General features: G+C 39.4%; 1 protein-coding gene across 1 annotated transcript; it reads left to right on the top strand.

The window, feature by feature from the left end:
* Window positions 1-179: 179 nt before the first annotated feature.
* Window positions 180-13159, top strand: ATP6V1D (ATPase H+ transporting V1 subunit D). The gene is made up of 9 exons (XM_060762590.2): window positions 180-367; window positions 4350-4467; window positions 4636-4715; window positions 5144-5211; window positions 6111-6155; window positions 8043-8146; window positions 10383-10449; window positions 11151-11229; window positions 12523-13159. Exons 1-9 carry the CDS (start codon window positions 327-329, stop codon window positions 12665-12667), a joined length of 747 nt encoding a protein of 248 aa, XP_060618573.1. The 5' UTR covers window positions 180-326; the 3' UTR covers window positions 12668-13159.
* Window positions 13160-13211: the final 52 nt, after the last annotated feature.

Here is a 13211-nt window from a genome sequence, read left to right as displayed (position 1 = left end):
TTAGGAGAAAATGCCTCTAGAACATGGCCATATAGCCCGGGAAAACCTACAACAACCCAGCTTCCTCCTTTTTTTAATTGCATAGCTCTATGTTTCTACAGTTGTGCTGACGTCACTTCCGGTTCCATGGCTAATGCGCCTAGCCTCGCGCGGACAGAGACCCCGCCTTGTTCTCCGCGAGTGGGCGGGGCTAGGTTGCGGGAAGCGGAAGTAAGGGCCGTGGTGCCCTTGGCAACCGAGAGGAGTCACGTGACGGCCCCAGCTGGAGGGGAGACGGGAGCCAGCGGTTTTTTCTTCACTCAGCTCCGGCCGCCTCTCCTGCCAGGATGTCGGGCAAGGATCGGATCGAGATCTTCCCTTCGCGGATGTGAGTTGGGCGCTTTGCCTTTGTAGGCCCTTGGGGGTGATAATAAGTGGGGTTGGGGGGGGGGGTGTTAGTTTGGTCCCACATTCGGCCTACCACGGATTAGCCACCCTCTCCTTCGCCCTACTTTTGCCACCATTCCCTCATTTGCAGACTGTGTGCTGTCACTTGTCCTTCCTCAGCCTGAGAGTCCACTGTTTTACACTGTCGCATTAATGCAGCTTGACACCACTGTCACTGCCATAGTTCAATGCTATGGAACCATAAGATTGTGCTTTATTTATTTATTTACTGTGCTTATATACCGCTGTTCTCAGCCCGGGGGCGTTTGTCGTTTTACAAGGTCTTGTTTCTCATGCCTCACCAAACTACAACTCCCAGGCTTCCATAGTATTCAGCCCTGGTAGGTAAAGTGGCATCACACTGAATTAATTCTACATTATAGAGCAGGCATTAGCAAACTTGGCCCCTCCTGGTGTTTTGGACTTCAACTCCCACCATTCCTGACAGCCTCAGGCCCCTTCCTTTTCCCCCTCAGCCGCTTAAGCGGCTGAGGGAGAAAAGGAAAGGGCCTGAGGCTTTCAGGGAGTTGAAGTCCAAAACACTTGGAGGGCCCAAATTTCCCCATGCCTGATATAAAGATACCCCTAGGGAGTCATTGTTCAGGATCAGGGGTAATCAAGATTGCTTTCCATTGAGGATCCTCTCTTCCTATTTGACAAGCAGGGCCCGGAGGCCTGAGGAAATAGGGAAGTTGAAAACAAGTCATTTCCAGACCCAGCAGCAAATGCTTTGTCATATAGTCAGATGTCATTGACAACTATGGAACAAGGTTGTCACTTGGGACGTGTAATGGCACGGGTCTGAATATATTTTGTCAAAGCTCGGTTAATTTTGAATGGCACAGAAGAAACTAAACATAATGTATTTTGATTAGCTATTCTTATTTTCATGCAATCCAATCCCATCCTGCCTTTTTTCATCCAGTTCTCTCGCTTTCAGTAGCAATTGCTCGAGGAAGCTGTGGATCACAGTACAAGAATACTGTGTTGAAGGCTTTCATGGCCGGAATCACTAGGTTGTTGTAGGTTTTTTCAGGCTATATGGCCATGTTCTAGAGGCATTCTCTCCTGACGTTTTGCCTGCATCTATGGCAATCATCCTCACAACCTCTGAGGATGCCATGGCCATATAGCCCAAACATGGCCATATAGCCCGAAAAAGCCTACAACAACCCACTGTGTGAACCTATTTGTGTGTCATCCCATTGCCCATTGACTTATGGCAACCCCACAAAATTCCTAGGGTTTTCTTAGAGGTGATTTTCCCCAGTTCCTTCATGTGAAATATAGCCTGCAGCACCTACTATTCATTCATTGTCTCCCATCTTAGTACTACCTAGGACTGATCCTGCTTAGCTTTCAAGGTCAAATGGAATGTGGTGCCTTTAGGGTCTTTAGGCCTATAATATAATGTTAGGTGAACACAAGCCTCTTGATTTCAGCAGGTTTAGAAACTTAGCTACTGTAGTAGGAATGAATTTGGCATTTCTAAGTTCTTATAGAATTACACCTTAGTGAGATATACTGTGATTATCTCTGGTCCTTTGAGGTACTCTCATACACACACAGCTTGGTTAAAGGAAAAGGCCTGAGGCTGTTAGGAATGGTGGGAGTTGAAGTCCAAAACACCTGGAGGGCCCAGGTTTGCCCATGTCTGGTATAGAGATATACCCAGGGAAGCATTGTTCATGATCCTTTGCTTGACACCTGCATAATTGGGTAACTGGGATTGGTTTTCATTGAGGATCCTCTCTTCGTATTTGACTAAATGTGAATTCATGGATAATATGATTTGTAGAGTCGGGAGGCCAAGATTAAGTGATCTAGGTTTTGTCCTAATGTTTCCATAAGGGACATGAGCTTACTAATGCAAAATCTCACTTATACTGTATCGAACTAATGGTTCTTCTAGTCTAGTCTTGTTGATTTTGGCTCTCAATGGGGCATTTTGCAGATATTGTATAGAGCAGCTGCTGTTGGATCCAGCCTCTGTGTGTTTTGCCATTTCTGAATAGAGCAATAGATCTTCTCAAAGTCATTTTCTTCCTTTTAAGATAATCTGCAATAGGAGATTTCAGAGCTGAGTTCCTTCACGGAAATGTACTTTATTTTGACCAGCAGAGAGAGAAATTAAATAAACAGACTCAAATGAATAAAATTATCATAAGAATTTTGTTCTTCCTGCTTTCTGAAGGAGAAAACACGATCTGTTTCTAGTTGAGAACATCAAGTCATGACATTCTTGAGGGTAAACAGTGCCTTGTTTAAATGAATACATGCTATTCTGCTGAATCTTGTTCCAACCAGTGACTGGGGTAGACTGAGATAGAAAAAGGGTGGAACAAACCAGTTTGTGCAGAAATACAAAAGCCACACTTTTACCTCCATTTTTAACCATTATCATTTTCTTAAGTTGCTGTTTTAGCTGAGGACCTTTCTGTGATTAAAGTATTTCATGAAAATTGCCATACTCAGAATTATGAGTGCTGTTCAAAATTACATAACTATTGGGGTTCCAGTTACTTTTCTAAGAAGATCATAGACATCATGCCATTTTTGGGTGGACACTGTTGTCTCAGAGGCAGATATAGCTTCCGTATACAGGCTATGGCTTTCACACAGAAACTTGATTGCCATGTTACAGCAAATGTTTAAATCATTATGACTCAACTACATAGTACAATTATTTCACTTTAGTCGCTATGGCTTCAACCAGTGGAATCCTATGATTTCAAAATTACAGTTCTTTTCCAGAAAGCTGCAATCCTGCAGTTTAGAGGACTGATGAATTCTATGTATGTTGCCAAACTACAAATCCTAGAATTCCATAGGAAGCTGCCTTAGGTCCCACTCTGGGAGAAAGGTGGCATTAAAATAATAATAGGATGTAACCATTGCAAGTGGGATCAAATTGCTGTAATTATGTATTATGGATTCACCTCAAGGCATGATGATGTTCTAACATGGATCTCAGGTGTTTGTTTTTAAAAGAACACAATGTTTATTTCACCTGCTTGTGAATGCTAGTCCAGAAGAAGAAGAATACTCAATTTATTTGTGACTTTATTAATGGGAAACCTATACCGTATAAGGTTACCCAATTCTGAAGTTCTGTGTATATTTCTGAATACTATAGGATCTTCCCCATGAAAAGAGTGCTTATTTCATGCACAGCTTACTTGCTTGTAAGTTGGGGTAGTACTGTTCCATTATCTGGGTGGAGGCCACTAGGGGGTGCTAGAGAGAGAAAGAGAGAAAGATAGTCAATTTTATGGGGGTGGAGGAGGAAAACCATTTTCCTGTTCTTCCCCCCCAGTCATGTTCACATCATAGAAACAACTCTCGTTTATGATAGGGGGAGCAAAACCAGGGGAAATGACTTTTCTCCTTCAACCCACCCTCCACCCCCATAACATTGACTATCTTTCTCTCTCTCTGGCACCCCTAGTGGCCTCCACCCAGATAATGGAACAATACTGTTGAAGTGCATCTAGACTGAAGAATTAATGCAGTTTGACACTACTTTAATTGCAGTAATTCAATTATATGGAATCATAGGAGCTGTAGTTTTACAAGGCCTTTAAGCTTCTTTGCCAACGAGCGTTAGTATTTTACCAAACTAGTTTCCAGGGTTCCATAGAACTGATTCATGACAGTTAAAGTGATGTCAAACTGCATTAATTCTACAGTGTAGATACACCTTAGGTTGCAACCTAAGGCTGCAATCTACATATACATCTCCAAGAATTTAGTTCATAGAACACAGTATGACTTAGAATAAATAGGCATGTATCCTAACTTATGCTTAGCTTCTGTGAATTCTAGATGGCTATCTCATTTTTAAGAAAGAGAAATACTCTTATTTCTTTCCCTGTTTCACCTGAAAATAGCAAAAAGTATCTACCTCTTCTCATTTTTGGCAGGGCTCAGACCATCATGAAAGCACGTTTGAAAGGAGCTCAGACAGGCCGCAACCTCCTGAAGAAAAAATCTGATGCTCTGACTTTACGATTCCGGCAGATTCTGAAGAAAATTATTGAGGTGGGTTCTCCAAAAATATATTTGCTATATTAGATTTTTTTTAGTTCAGTTGTCTAATATTGCCAAAATATGTTTTGCTTACATTTTTAAAAAAAGTTTAATGTTATAATTAATTTCCTTTTTGTGAAGTAGCCTTTAAAGGAATGCCTCTTTTTGTTGTATTTGCAGACAAAGATGTTAATGGGTGAGGTGATGAGAGAAGCAGCTTTTTCACTTGCTGAGGCAAAGTTCACAGCTGGAGACTTCAGGTAAGGCTCACAAATCTGGGAGGTAGCTGGGGGTATCTGCAGTAACATCTGGCCTCAATTATTGGTCCGCTTGTGGAGGAGAAAAGAAAATTATGTTGGAAATTATGTTGGAAACCCAATGAAAAGGAATAATACTTTTTAAACCTTTTTCCTATGGGTTTGCAAATATATAGAGATTAGAAGAGCACTCTTGGGAGATATGTCAGAATTGTCAGGTACCAGAAGAGACATTTGAACATTTGTGGATTTATATTACACAAAGAGCTATTCATTATTCTTTGTCTCTCTGGGCATTGCCATAATCTATTTGAAAATACCTATAACCACCAGAAAATGAAGCAAACTGATTGACAAATGTTTCCATGCATCTTTTTTGAGAATGTATTGTTTATAATATTGCTAAATGAAGAATTTTCTTGTTTCTGCAGTACTACTGTGATTCAGAATGTAAACAAAGCTCAAGTCAAGATCAGAGCAAAGAAAGATAATGTAGCAGGTCAGTACGTCCTGAGCAATCACAAGAATAATGTAGTGGTGGAGAAGTTGTAAAATGTCTATTTACCTAAAACCAAAGACATGCCCTTAGATCCAGTACTTTCTTCTTTAGTCTATTTCAAAGAAGACAAACTTATTGATACTTCAATATTGTTTCTATATAAGTTTCACTAAAACTAGTATACTAGACATGCACATATGCTCATTCTTTCAGTCTCAGTATCACTGTCCAGTCATGCTCATGTTATTCTATCTTCTTTTCCCTTGACTTTGCTCTCAGGCCTGATGTTTATGTTTCTGTTACTATTCCTCTTTCCTTTTTTTTCATTGAGATACAATACCAGATACTAGAGGAGCTTTAATTGGGCTTTCCTAATGGAGGAAATGGAAAACTCTGTTCTAATTGGTTTTTCTCAGTGTCTGCTGGTAGTGTTCACCTTTTATCTTGTTTAAATCCCAGGGAAGCCTTGATGTTCATGAATACAAGCTTGTATTGTCTAATATATTAATAATTATAATTATTTTGTTCTAACAACTATTTTTATGCTGATTTGCAATTCCTCTCTTCACCCACCAGTTCCACTCTGAACACTGTTTTGCAGAATTCAAAGTCCAAAAAACTATGGTTTGTTAGAACTGGAACATGTTATGAGCTATATATTGTTAAAATACATCTTTTATGTACCAAATGTCAAGGAGCTTCCAGGATTGTTTAAGGCACAGTTAAATCACGAAAATCTGATTTGAGCAGTCCTTGCAAGCCAGGATATATCCTTGAATCAAAGACAATTTGAGGATTCAGAAGTTCCAATAAGGAGCTGTAATAAATAAATTAATCAAAATTGAAATTAGGAAAAACAACATATTACTTACACAAGCTGTTGTGTATGGTGTTCACAGGTGTGACCCTGCCAGTTTTTGAGCACTATCAAGAAGGAGGGGACAGTAAGTATGACAATCTTTTCTTTCTACGCTAAGAATGCTTTGGTGTAAATCTAGCTTTTATCATGTATGTTTACCTATTTTGTCTGGGACTATATTTATGCATTATAGCTTAGTGATAGAGCAGGCAACAGTTACATGGAATTTTTCAGCTTTCTTGTAAGTGTTCTCCAGATCTTATGGGAAGTAGGTGGAAGAGAACCATACAGAGCCAGCCCCTAAACTTAGTCCACAGAGGTGCTACATTACGTACTTAAATCGAGGTATCCAACTCTTTTGCCCAGCTCTGGATATTTCTGCTTTGAGCTCATGTTGATACCTGCCAAGACTACCCATTGGGCCAGACAATATGCTCCAATCAAGTTATTCACACAGACCCAGCCCTATCACCCGCCTTGTCCCTTTACCACACCTTGGGTTTACTACTTTGAGGCCATAGTAAACTAAATCTGGGTTTTTTTGTCGTATCAGGAGCGATTTGAGAAACTGCAAGTCGCTTCTGGTGTGAGAGTATTGGCCGTCTGCAAGGACATTGCCCAGGGGACGCCTGGATGATTTGATGTTTTTATCATCCTTGTGGGAGGCTTCTCTCATGTCCCTGCATGAGGAGCTGGAGCTGATAGAGGGAGCTCATCCGCCTCTCCCCGGACTCGAACCTGTGACCTGTCAGTCTTCAGTCCTGTCGGCACAGGGGTTTAACCCACTGCACCACCAGTTAAACTAAATCTGTAGACTGCTATTTCTGTTTGTAACTGCTATTTTTACAGTCTCCCGTTGTAGGCAGCGATAACAGACAATGATAACAGTCAATATATGAATTTAAAACTTCTTTAGAAGTTCAAGCACAAATTCTGTTTCACTGTTACCAAGATAGCCTATGAAAGAGCTCAGAGATCTCAGGACATTGTTGAGGATTGCTCTAACCAGGACAATTCTGGTTTCCAAAGGTTTCAAGCCCAAACATAAAATAGCTTTTAGTAGCAATAACCAAGCCGCCAAGATGTGGGTTTATTATTGGCCTAACCTTTCCAGTATCCATGCACCCTAAATTAAACAGATAAATGCATATTTACTAATTAGTCAACACAGAGAACCATAATAGGAGTACACATGCGAACAACTAAAAATAAACTACACTTCCTGTTTCTAAACCCATGAACCTGTAGCAATGTGTAAGTCCCTGGGCATAGGATTTGATCAGATAAAATATACAGAACAGATGGAGGATGCCAAGTAGACATGAAGTCAGAATACCAGTTTTACAGTAAACACTGCTTATCATACAGATTTTTTTAATTAGCCCATCAGGACCATGGTAGATCAAATACTTCACTTTGGCATTCATACAAATTTTACAAACCCTAATAAAACGCTTTCTCAGGAATGAGCAAGACTTTGTGCTCTCCGTACCACAAGTAATGACAAAATCGACAATACGGCGCATGAATTATAACATCCTTGTATACTCCACTAACTTATGTGCTGGCCAGCTAATACATGGTAGAAACTTAAGAAACAAAAGTGGAGCCTTTTGCATCCAAGCAAGAACCAAGCCTGCAAACTTGGCTAGTTTTCTGTCACAACTTTACTGTAATCGGTTTTTACATCACAAGTTCCTTTCAAGTGCTGGAGGAGAGGCAAGATATGAGGGCAGACAGTGGATCTTTCAGGGTTTCCCAACAACTCTTAGGCAGCAAGTGTTATTTTAGCATAATTTTCAGTTGACTGTATTAAATTACTATTTTTATTTCCCATATTAGAACTGGAAACAGAGATATCTAATTAGACATCACTCATGCATAATATTTCTTGATGATTTAATGTAGTATTTGGAAGTTGCTTTTTTCCCATTGCCAAGACCATTAATTCCGTTGGATGAATTTATTTCAGGTTATGAGCTGACTGGTTTAGCCAGAGGTGGAGAGCAGCTGGCCAAACTGAAAAGGAACTATGCCAAAGCAGTAGAACTCCTTGTAGAACTGGCATCACTTCAGGTACATAGAGACAGAAAACTGGCCAAAGTGCTCAATGTACAACAAGGCAAGAAGAATTGGGTAGCATACTCCAAGAAGATGAGTTGGTTGTATGGTGCAAAGTAGGAGTTGCACTGTAGAGAAGTGGCTTTATATTAAGGGAAAAATACATTTTAGTCTTTATAATCCAGTCCCTGCAAAGAAGGTCCATAAACACTCATAATTTGCGAGAGAACCAGAAAAATGTAGGTAGACAATCTTCATACCATCCTAGTGTGGAGGAAAGAGGCTCTGGGCATAATGGAGACCACATTGGAGAGAGAGAGAAAGCTTTGTGGTTGTGTTCAGGGTGATGTTGTACTCCAAGGCTGGGAAGCACCCTTGCACTTAGCACACACACTAGTCTAAGCTAAAATAGCAAGAAGTTTATTGAAGAATATATAGAAAGCAATTCAGCAAAATAGTATCAGAAACCAAAGTCCAAGAATTGGAGATAATCCACAAAAACAAGATACATGAATATCATCCAAAAACCAGGAACACCAGAGCAGAATAAATCCAAAACATGAAATTCAGGAACAGCCCTCATCACTTGGAAACATGAAACACGAACAATAGGAAAACAGGAACATGGCACTAGAACTTCCCTTGACTTGACAGAAGGTCTGTCCTCAATCTCCAACATAGCTTCCACTGACCAAAGATTCTGTTGGTCTATTTGATATAGATAGAAAAGTGTGCCTTTTCCCTTGGGAAACTGATAAAGACTTTCTCGCTAACAACGACCTGACTTTCGGACTTTCTCTTGTGAAACTATGTTGATGAAACATAAATCTTCTAATTGCCCATTAGTCTGTCCACCTGGACTCCCACTATCATCCTCTGAGCTCAGTTCTGTGGACAGAAACCGCTCATTTTCAGTCTCTAGCCGCTCCTGCTGACTTTCCTGCTGACTTGCAGACCCGGAATCCCTTGTGTCAACAAGCTGACGAATAGGTCCAGAATCCCCAGAACTAGCGGGCCCAGAATCTCCAGAAAGATCAGGAGCAGGCACAATCAAAGGCTGAGCTACAACAGGTGGCCTCTGCTTCTCTAGATTTAATTAGTTTCTAAGCATCTCCTCTGCCTTGGCAGAAACCAGAGAAGAGGGACATAGAAATAGGACATCTGTGCAAGCAGGATCTGGAATTTAGAGATTGCATTTCGAAAAAATGTTGCAGTTACTGATACTATTTTAAACATGCTGGAAATGTCCTGTTGGAGTCAGGTTTGTTTCAATCCATCCATACTGGTATGGAGAGAGGAGAGTAACGAGCATTCCCTCCACTGCAGAGAATGGTTCAACTACTTGTATGACCAAGAGAGATTACCTTGAGTAGTAACTCGTGGATAGGAATGTGTGGAAGCTGCTGTTACCATGAGTAGATGGCTGTGGATACTCGTGATAGAAAGCCATACCAAAACCATCTATTGGCTGCGAATCTTGGAAACCCCCTAGATATGCCTGGACTAGGCTCTTCAGCTTATGGGAATTGGTAAAGAGGCTTCCATGAATGAGAGAAAGTTCCTGTATGGGAGGATTTCACTGCAGAATAGAAAGAAGGCAGAGAGCTGCTTCTGATGTTGCTGTAAGAAAATAAGGCAAAAAGAAGAGCAAGAGAGCAAAAACATCACATAAGCAATATGAAGTAGGAATGCCCTTATCAAGCATTGCTGCCACTAGAGGGCATTCCTCAAAAGTCTGTGCTATTTCTGTCTGTTGAAATGAGAGGGAGGAGCATTCAGTCTCAGGATGTTCTTTAGCAGGCTTTGCATTTGAAATGCCAGGTAAGCAGTCTCAAGTCTAACACAAGTTTATTCGCTGGTTATGCCATAGGTCTTTCACATATAAGACAAAGAAATACATACATGAAAACCACATTATTAATTATTAAATACAATATAAAATATACCACTAAAATCTTATATAAATCATTAAAATGCTACATATATCAACGGCGAGATATGCCCTTAAAATGCTACATAAGATACTGCATAGACTAACACCTGCATAAGGTGAGCAGTCAGACCAGTATCATGGCAGTGCGGTTTGACCATTGTAGTAATAAAACTTTTTGATATTTATAGGAACATTCCTTTGCTCAGGGTTAATTTCCCAAGAGATAATCTGCCATGTTAATTCTGAAAAAAAAAAAAAAACCCCACACAAACACAGTACTACTGTTTATACTTAGTGTTTTTGTTTTGTTTTCTGTAGACTTCCTTTGTTACACTGGATGAAGCTATCAAGATAACAAATAGGCGTGTAAATGCTATTGAGCATGGTAAGTGAAAAGAGACAATCCTTAAGTGCGGATAGGCATGCACAGGCCATATTATCTAGCTTTGGATGGTATAGAAAGCTGTGGGTCATTTCCGTTTTTGCCATAGAGTTGCAGCTGCCCATGCTAATTCTGATGCTCTTTGCTTTGCAATGTGGATTACAAACTTGAGGGTTTTTTTTTTGTAAGGTGAATCATATTATTCAACATGTTAGTAATGAGGTGCTCTTCCCAGACCTAATTTTATAGCCTTGTTCTGTCGGAGAAAGGGGTCCAGTAGAAGAATAATATTCAGTATAAATGCATTTTCCACACAATTCCAAGAGATGTTGCAATCCAATTCCAAGAGATGTTGCAAAAAGAGTTCAGGAGATTAAGAAGAGCCGCTAAACAGGGATATCCACAAGAATATTCAAATCTGTTAGTTAGAATGAGAGGTAAGAGCAATTTCTTTGCTCCTGCTACTGCTGTGGAGAAAAAGGAAATGAGGTGTAAGCCCCTATAGCTGGCTATATACTCAAGGGAAATGGGACACTTGAGTATATAGGTTTATAAGACCTTTAGAGTATTTCGACCTGCCTTGCACCTGTGTACAAGACTCGTATTTCCTATTTCACAGAGACCACAAAGAACAATGTTTTTGCATAGTATTCCTTGCATTTTCTGCCTCCTCGTTTACTAATAACAACTTTCCTTTTTCACAGTGATCATTCCCAGGATTGAACGTACACTGTCTTATATCATAACAGAGTTGGATGAACGAGAGCGAGAAGAGTTCTACAGGTTAGTAGGAAACTTGGTAATCTGAAAAATGGATTTGTTTTGTAGACATTAAGTACAGAGTACTGAACCAGCTAACCCTGAATAGTAAATATGGTAGAGCTGAATGTTTTTGTTCCATGTTTGTAATACTGTACAACTAAAAGCTGTTTTGAGAACCAAGGTAATGGATTTTGATATGACCCATGTAAAAGTTGAGGGTCATTCTACAGAGAAGAGAGAGTTTCGGCATGTCACTGGCTATTGCTGCTGCTATTTTCCTGTCCAGCCATTCAAAAAGAATGGCTGGACAGAAGGGATTGGTGGTTCTTTTAGGTTCTCCTGGGATGGATTAAAGCCTTTTGACACTCTTCTTAGAGAAGAGGTTGGTTCCTTTTTTGATAAGGGTTGAGGTACAGTATCTACATTGAACTATGGATAAATTGATCCAGGATTTTGGATTGATTTTTTGGCTAATATTTCTAGACCTGTTTATGAATATATATAGTTCCAATAGTTTTAAGCTACAGGGGGCCATTTTCAACTTTACGATTCTCTTGTGCCAATTTTCAGTTCTGTTGCCTTAGGTATTCTTTATAGTTCATGCCACTGCAGATATGAATAGTTTCAGATGGGAGTCTTCATTATATAGCTGTAACGAGCAGAACAGCTCTGAAGATGCCAAGGAATTGAGTGTTCCTATATATAATTCTATATAGATTAACAGTTAGGTCTCTTCTTAGTTAATTATATATATATATATATATATATATATATATATATTCATAAATGAATAAAATAGTTAAATAAGGGGAAAGTGATGTAGACTAGGATGGGGTGAAGAAAGAGGGAGAAAGAAAAAATAATAAAAGAAAAAAGGAGGGGAGAGGAAAAAGATTAAATTGATGTGGCTGGTGACTGCTAATAAAGTATCTACCACTTTCATTGCAAAGTTTTGTTCATCCCAGGATTATGTTGTTGTCTAGTGTAAACTGATTGCTTAAGAGTGACAACAGACCTAGACGTAGATACAGATTTCCTTATGGCATAGCAATCTACTTTCCCTTTCTTGTAGTACATGATAGGCATTTGTTGGCACTTTAGCCATTGATGAAAATGAGGAGCCATGATATATATCTTCTGCATCCTTCCTTCATCACATGCTTTCATCTAGCCTTTCCAGAAACAAAAATATTGTGAATATTGAGAGCAAAAATCTCAGCTTAATGGTCTTATCAGATTACTTATATTTAAAGAAGCACGACTGAGTATTGTCAGCACTGATAATACAGTATTTGTAACCATCTTGCTCTGTAGATTAAAGAAGATCCAAGAAAAGAAGAAAATAATAAAAGAGAAGAATGAAAAACTGCAAGCAGCACGGAGAGCTGCTGGAGAGCAAATCCGAGAACCTGCCAATTTGCTTGTAGAAGACAAAGATGAGGATCTTCTATTTGAATAGCTATGTGTAACAGAGCAGTGAGAATAAGGTACTGTTCTGAAAATACGATGGTCATTATTTATGTTGTGGCTCTTCATTTGTATTTGCCTGAACTCTCCACTCAAGTTATTTGGGAAATTTTTCTGTTGTGCAAAGTGGCTAATTTTCAGTAAACATATGCATGAAGCAGAACCATTATCTGTTTTATTCCTTTGCCACAGAAGAACTGGAAGCTTGGCTTCTTCTATTCAGCTTTACTGAACTTTCCTTCTTATATACTGTCCAATTGTTGTAAGCAAAAAAAGTTTAACCTGCTTCATGTTCAAAGGTGAAAGCTATTGTAATCTGTTTGGAAATTTTGAAATTGTTTTCCCCTTCAACTTGGTAAAAACAAATCCATACTTGTATTTTCAATGTAGTTTGCCTCCCTCCTTCCCAAAGAACTTTTTTTTTATTTTGATTGAATCTGCCAACTCATTTGTGCTGTAAATCATTAAAAAAAGATTAAATTTAGATTGTCTCTGTCAAATGTCCTTGAAAAAAATAAAAATTAGGTCTGCTGGAG

Source organism: Anolis sagrei, chromosome 1 (genome assembly GCF_037176765.1).
Source record: "Anolis sagrei isolate rAnoSag1 chromosome 1, rAnoSag1.mat, whole genome shotgun sequence".
NCBI classification, from domain to species: Eukaryota; Metazoa; Chordata; class Lepidosauria; order Squamata; family Dactyloidae; genus Anolis; species Anolis sagrei.
This window is presented reverse-complemented; position numbering and strand designations above follow the sequence as displayed.

What these genes read in the sequence shown, in the direction of transcription:
- ATP6V1D (XM_060762590.2), top strand. Translation starts at nt 327, where the DNA reads ATGTCGGGCAAGGATCGGATCGAGATCTTCCCTTCGCGGAT. An exon ending in GAGATCTTCCCTTCGCGGAT is followed by an intron (nt 368 to 4,349) that starts GTGAGTTGGGCG and finishes CATTTTTGGCAG; the next exon opens with GGCTCAGACCATCATGAAAG. An exon ending in AAAGAAAGATAATGTAGCAG is followed by an intron (nt 5,212 to 6,110) that starts GTCAGTACGTCC and finishes TGGTGTTCACAG; the next exon opens with GTGTGACCCTGCCAGTTTTT.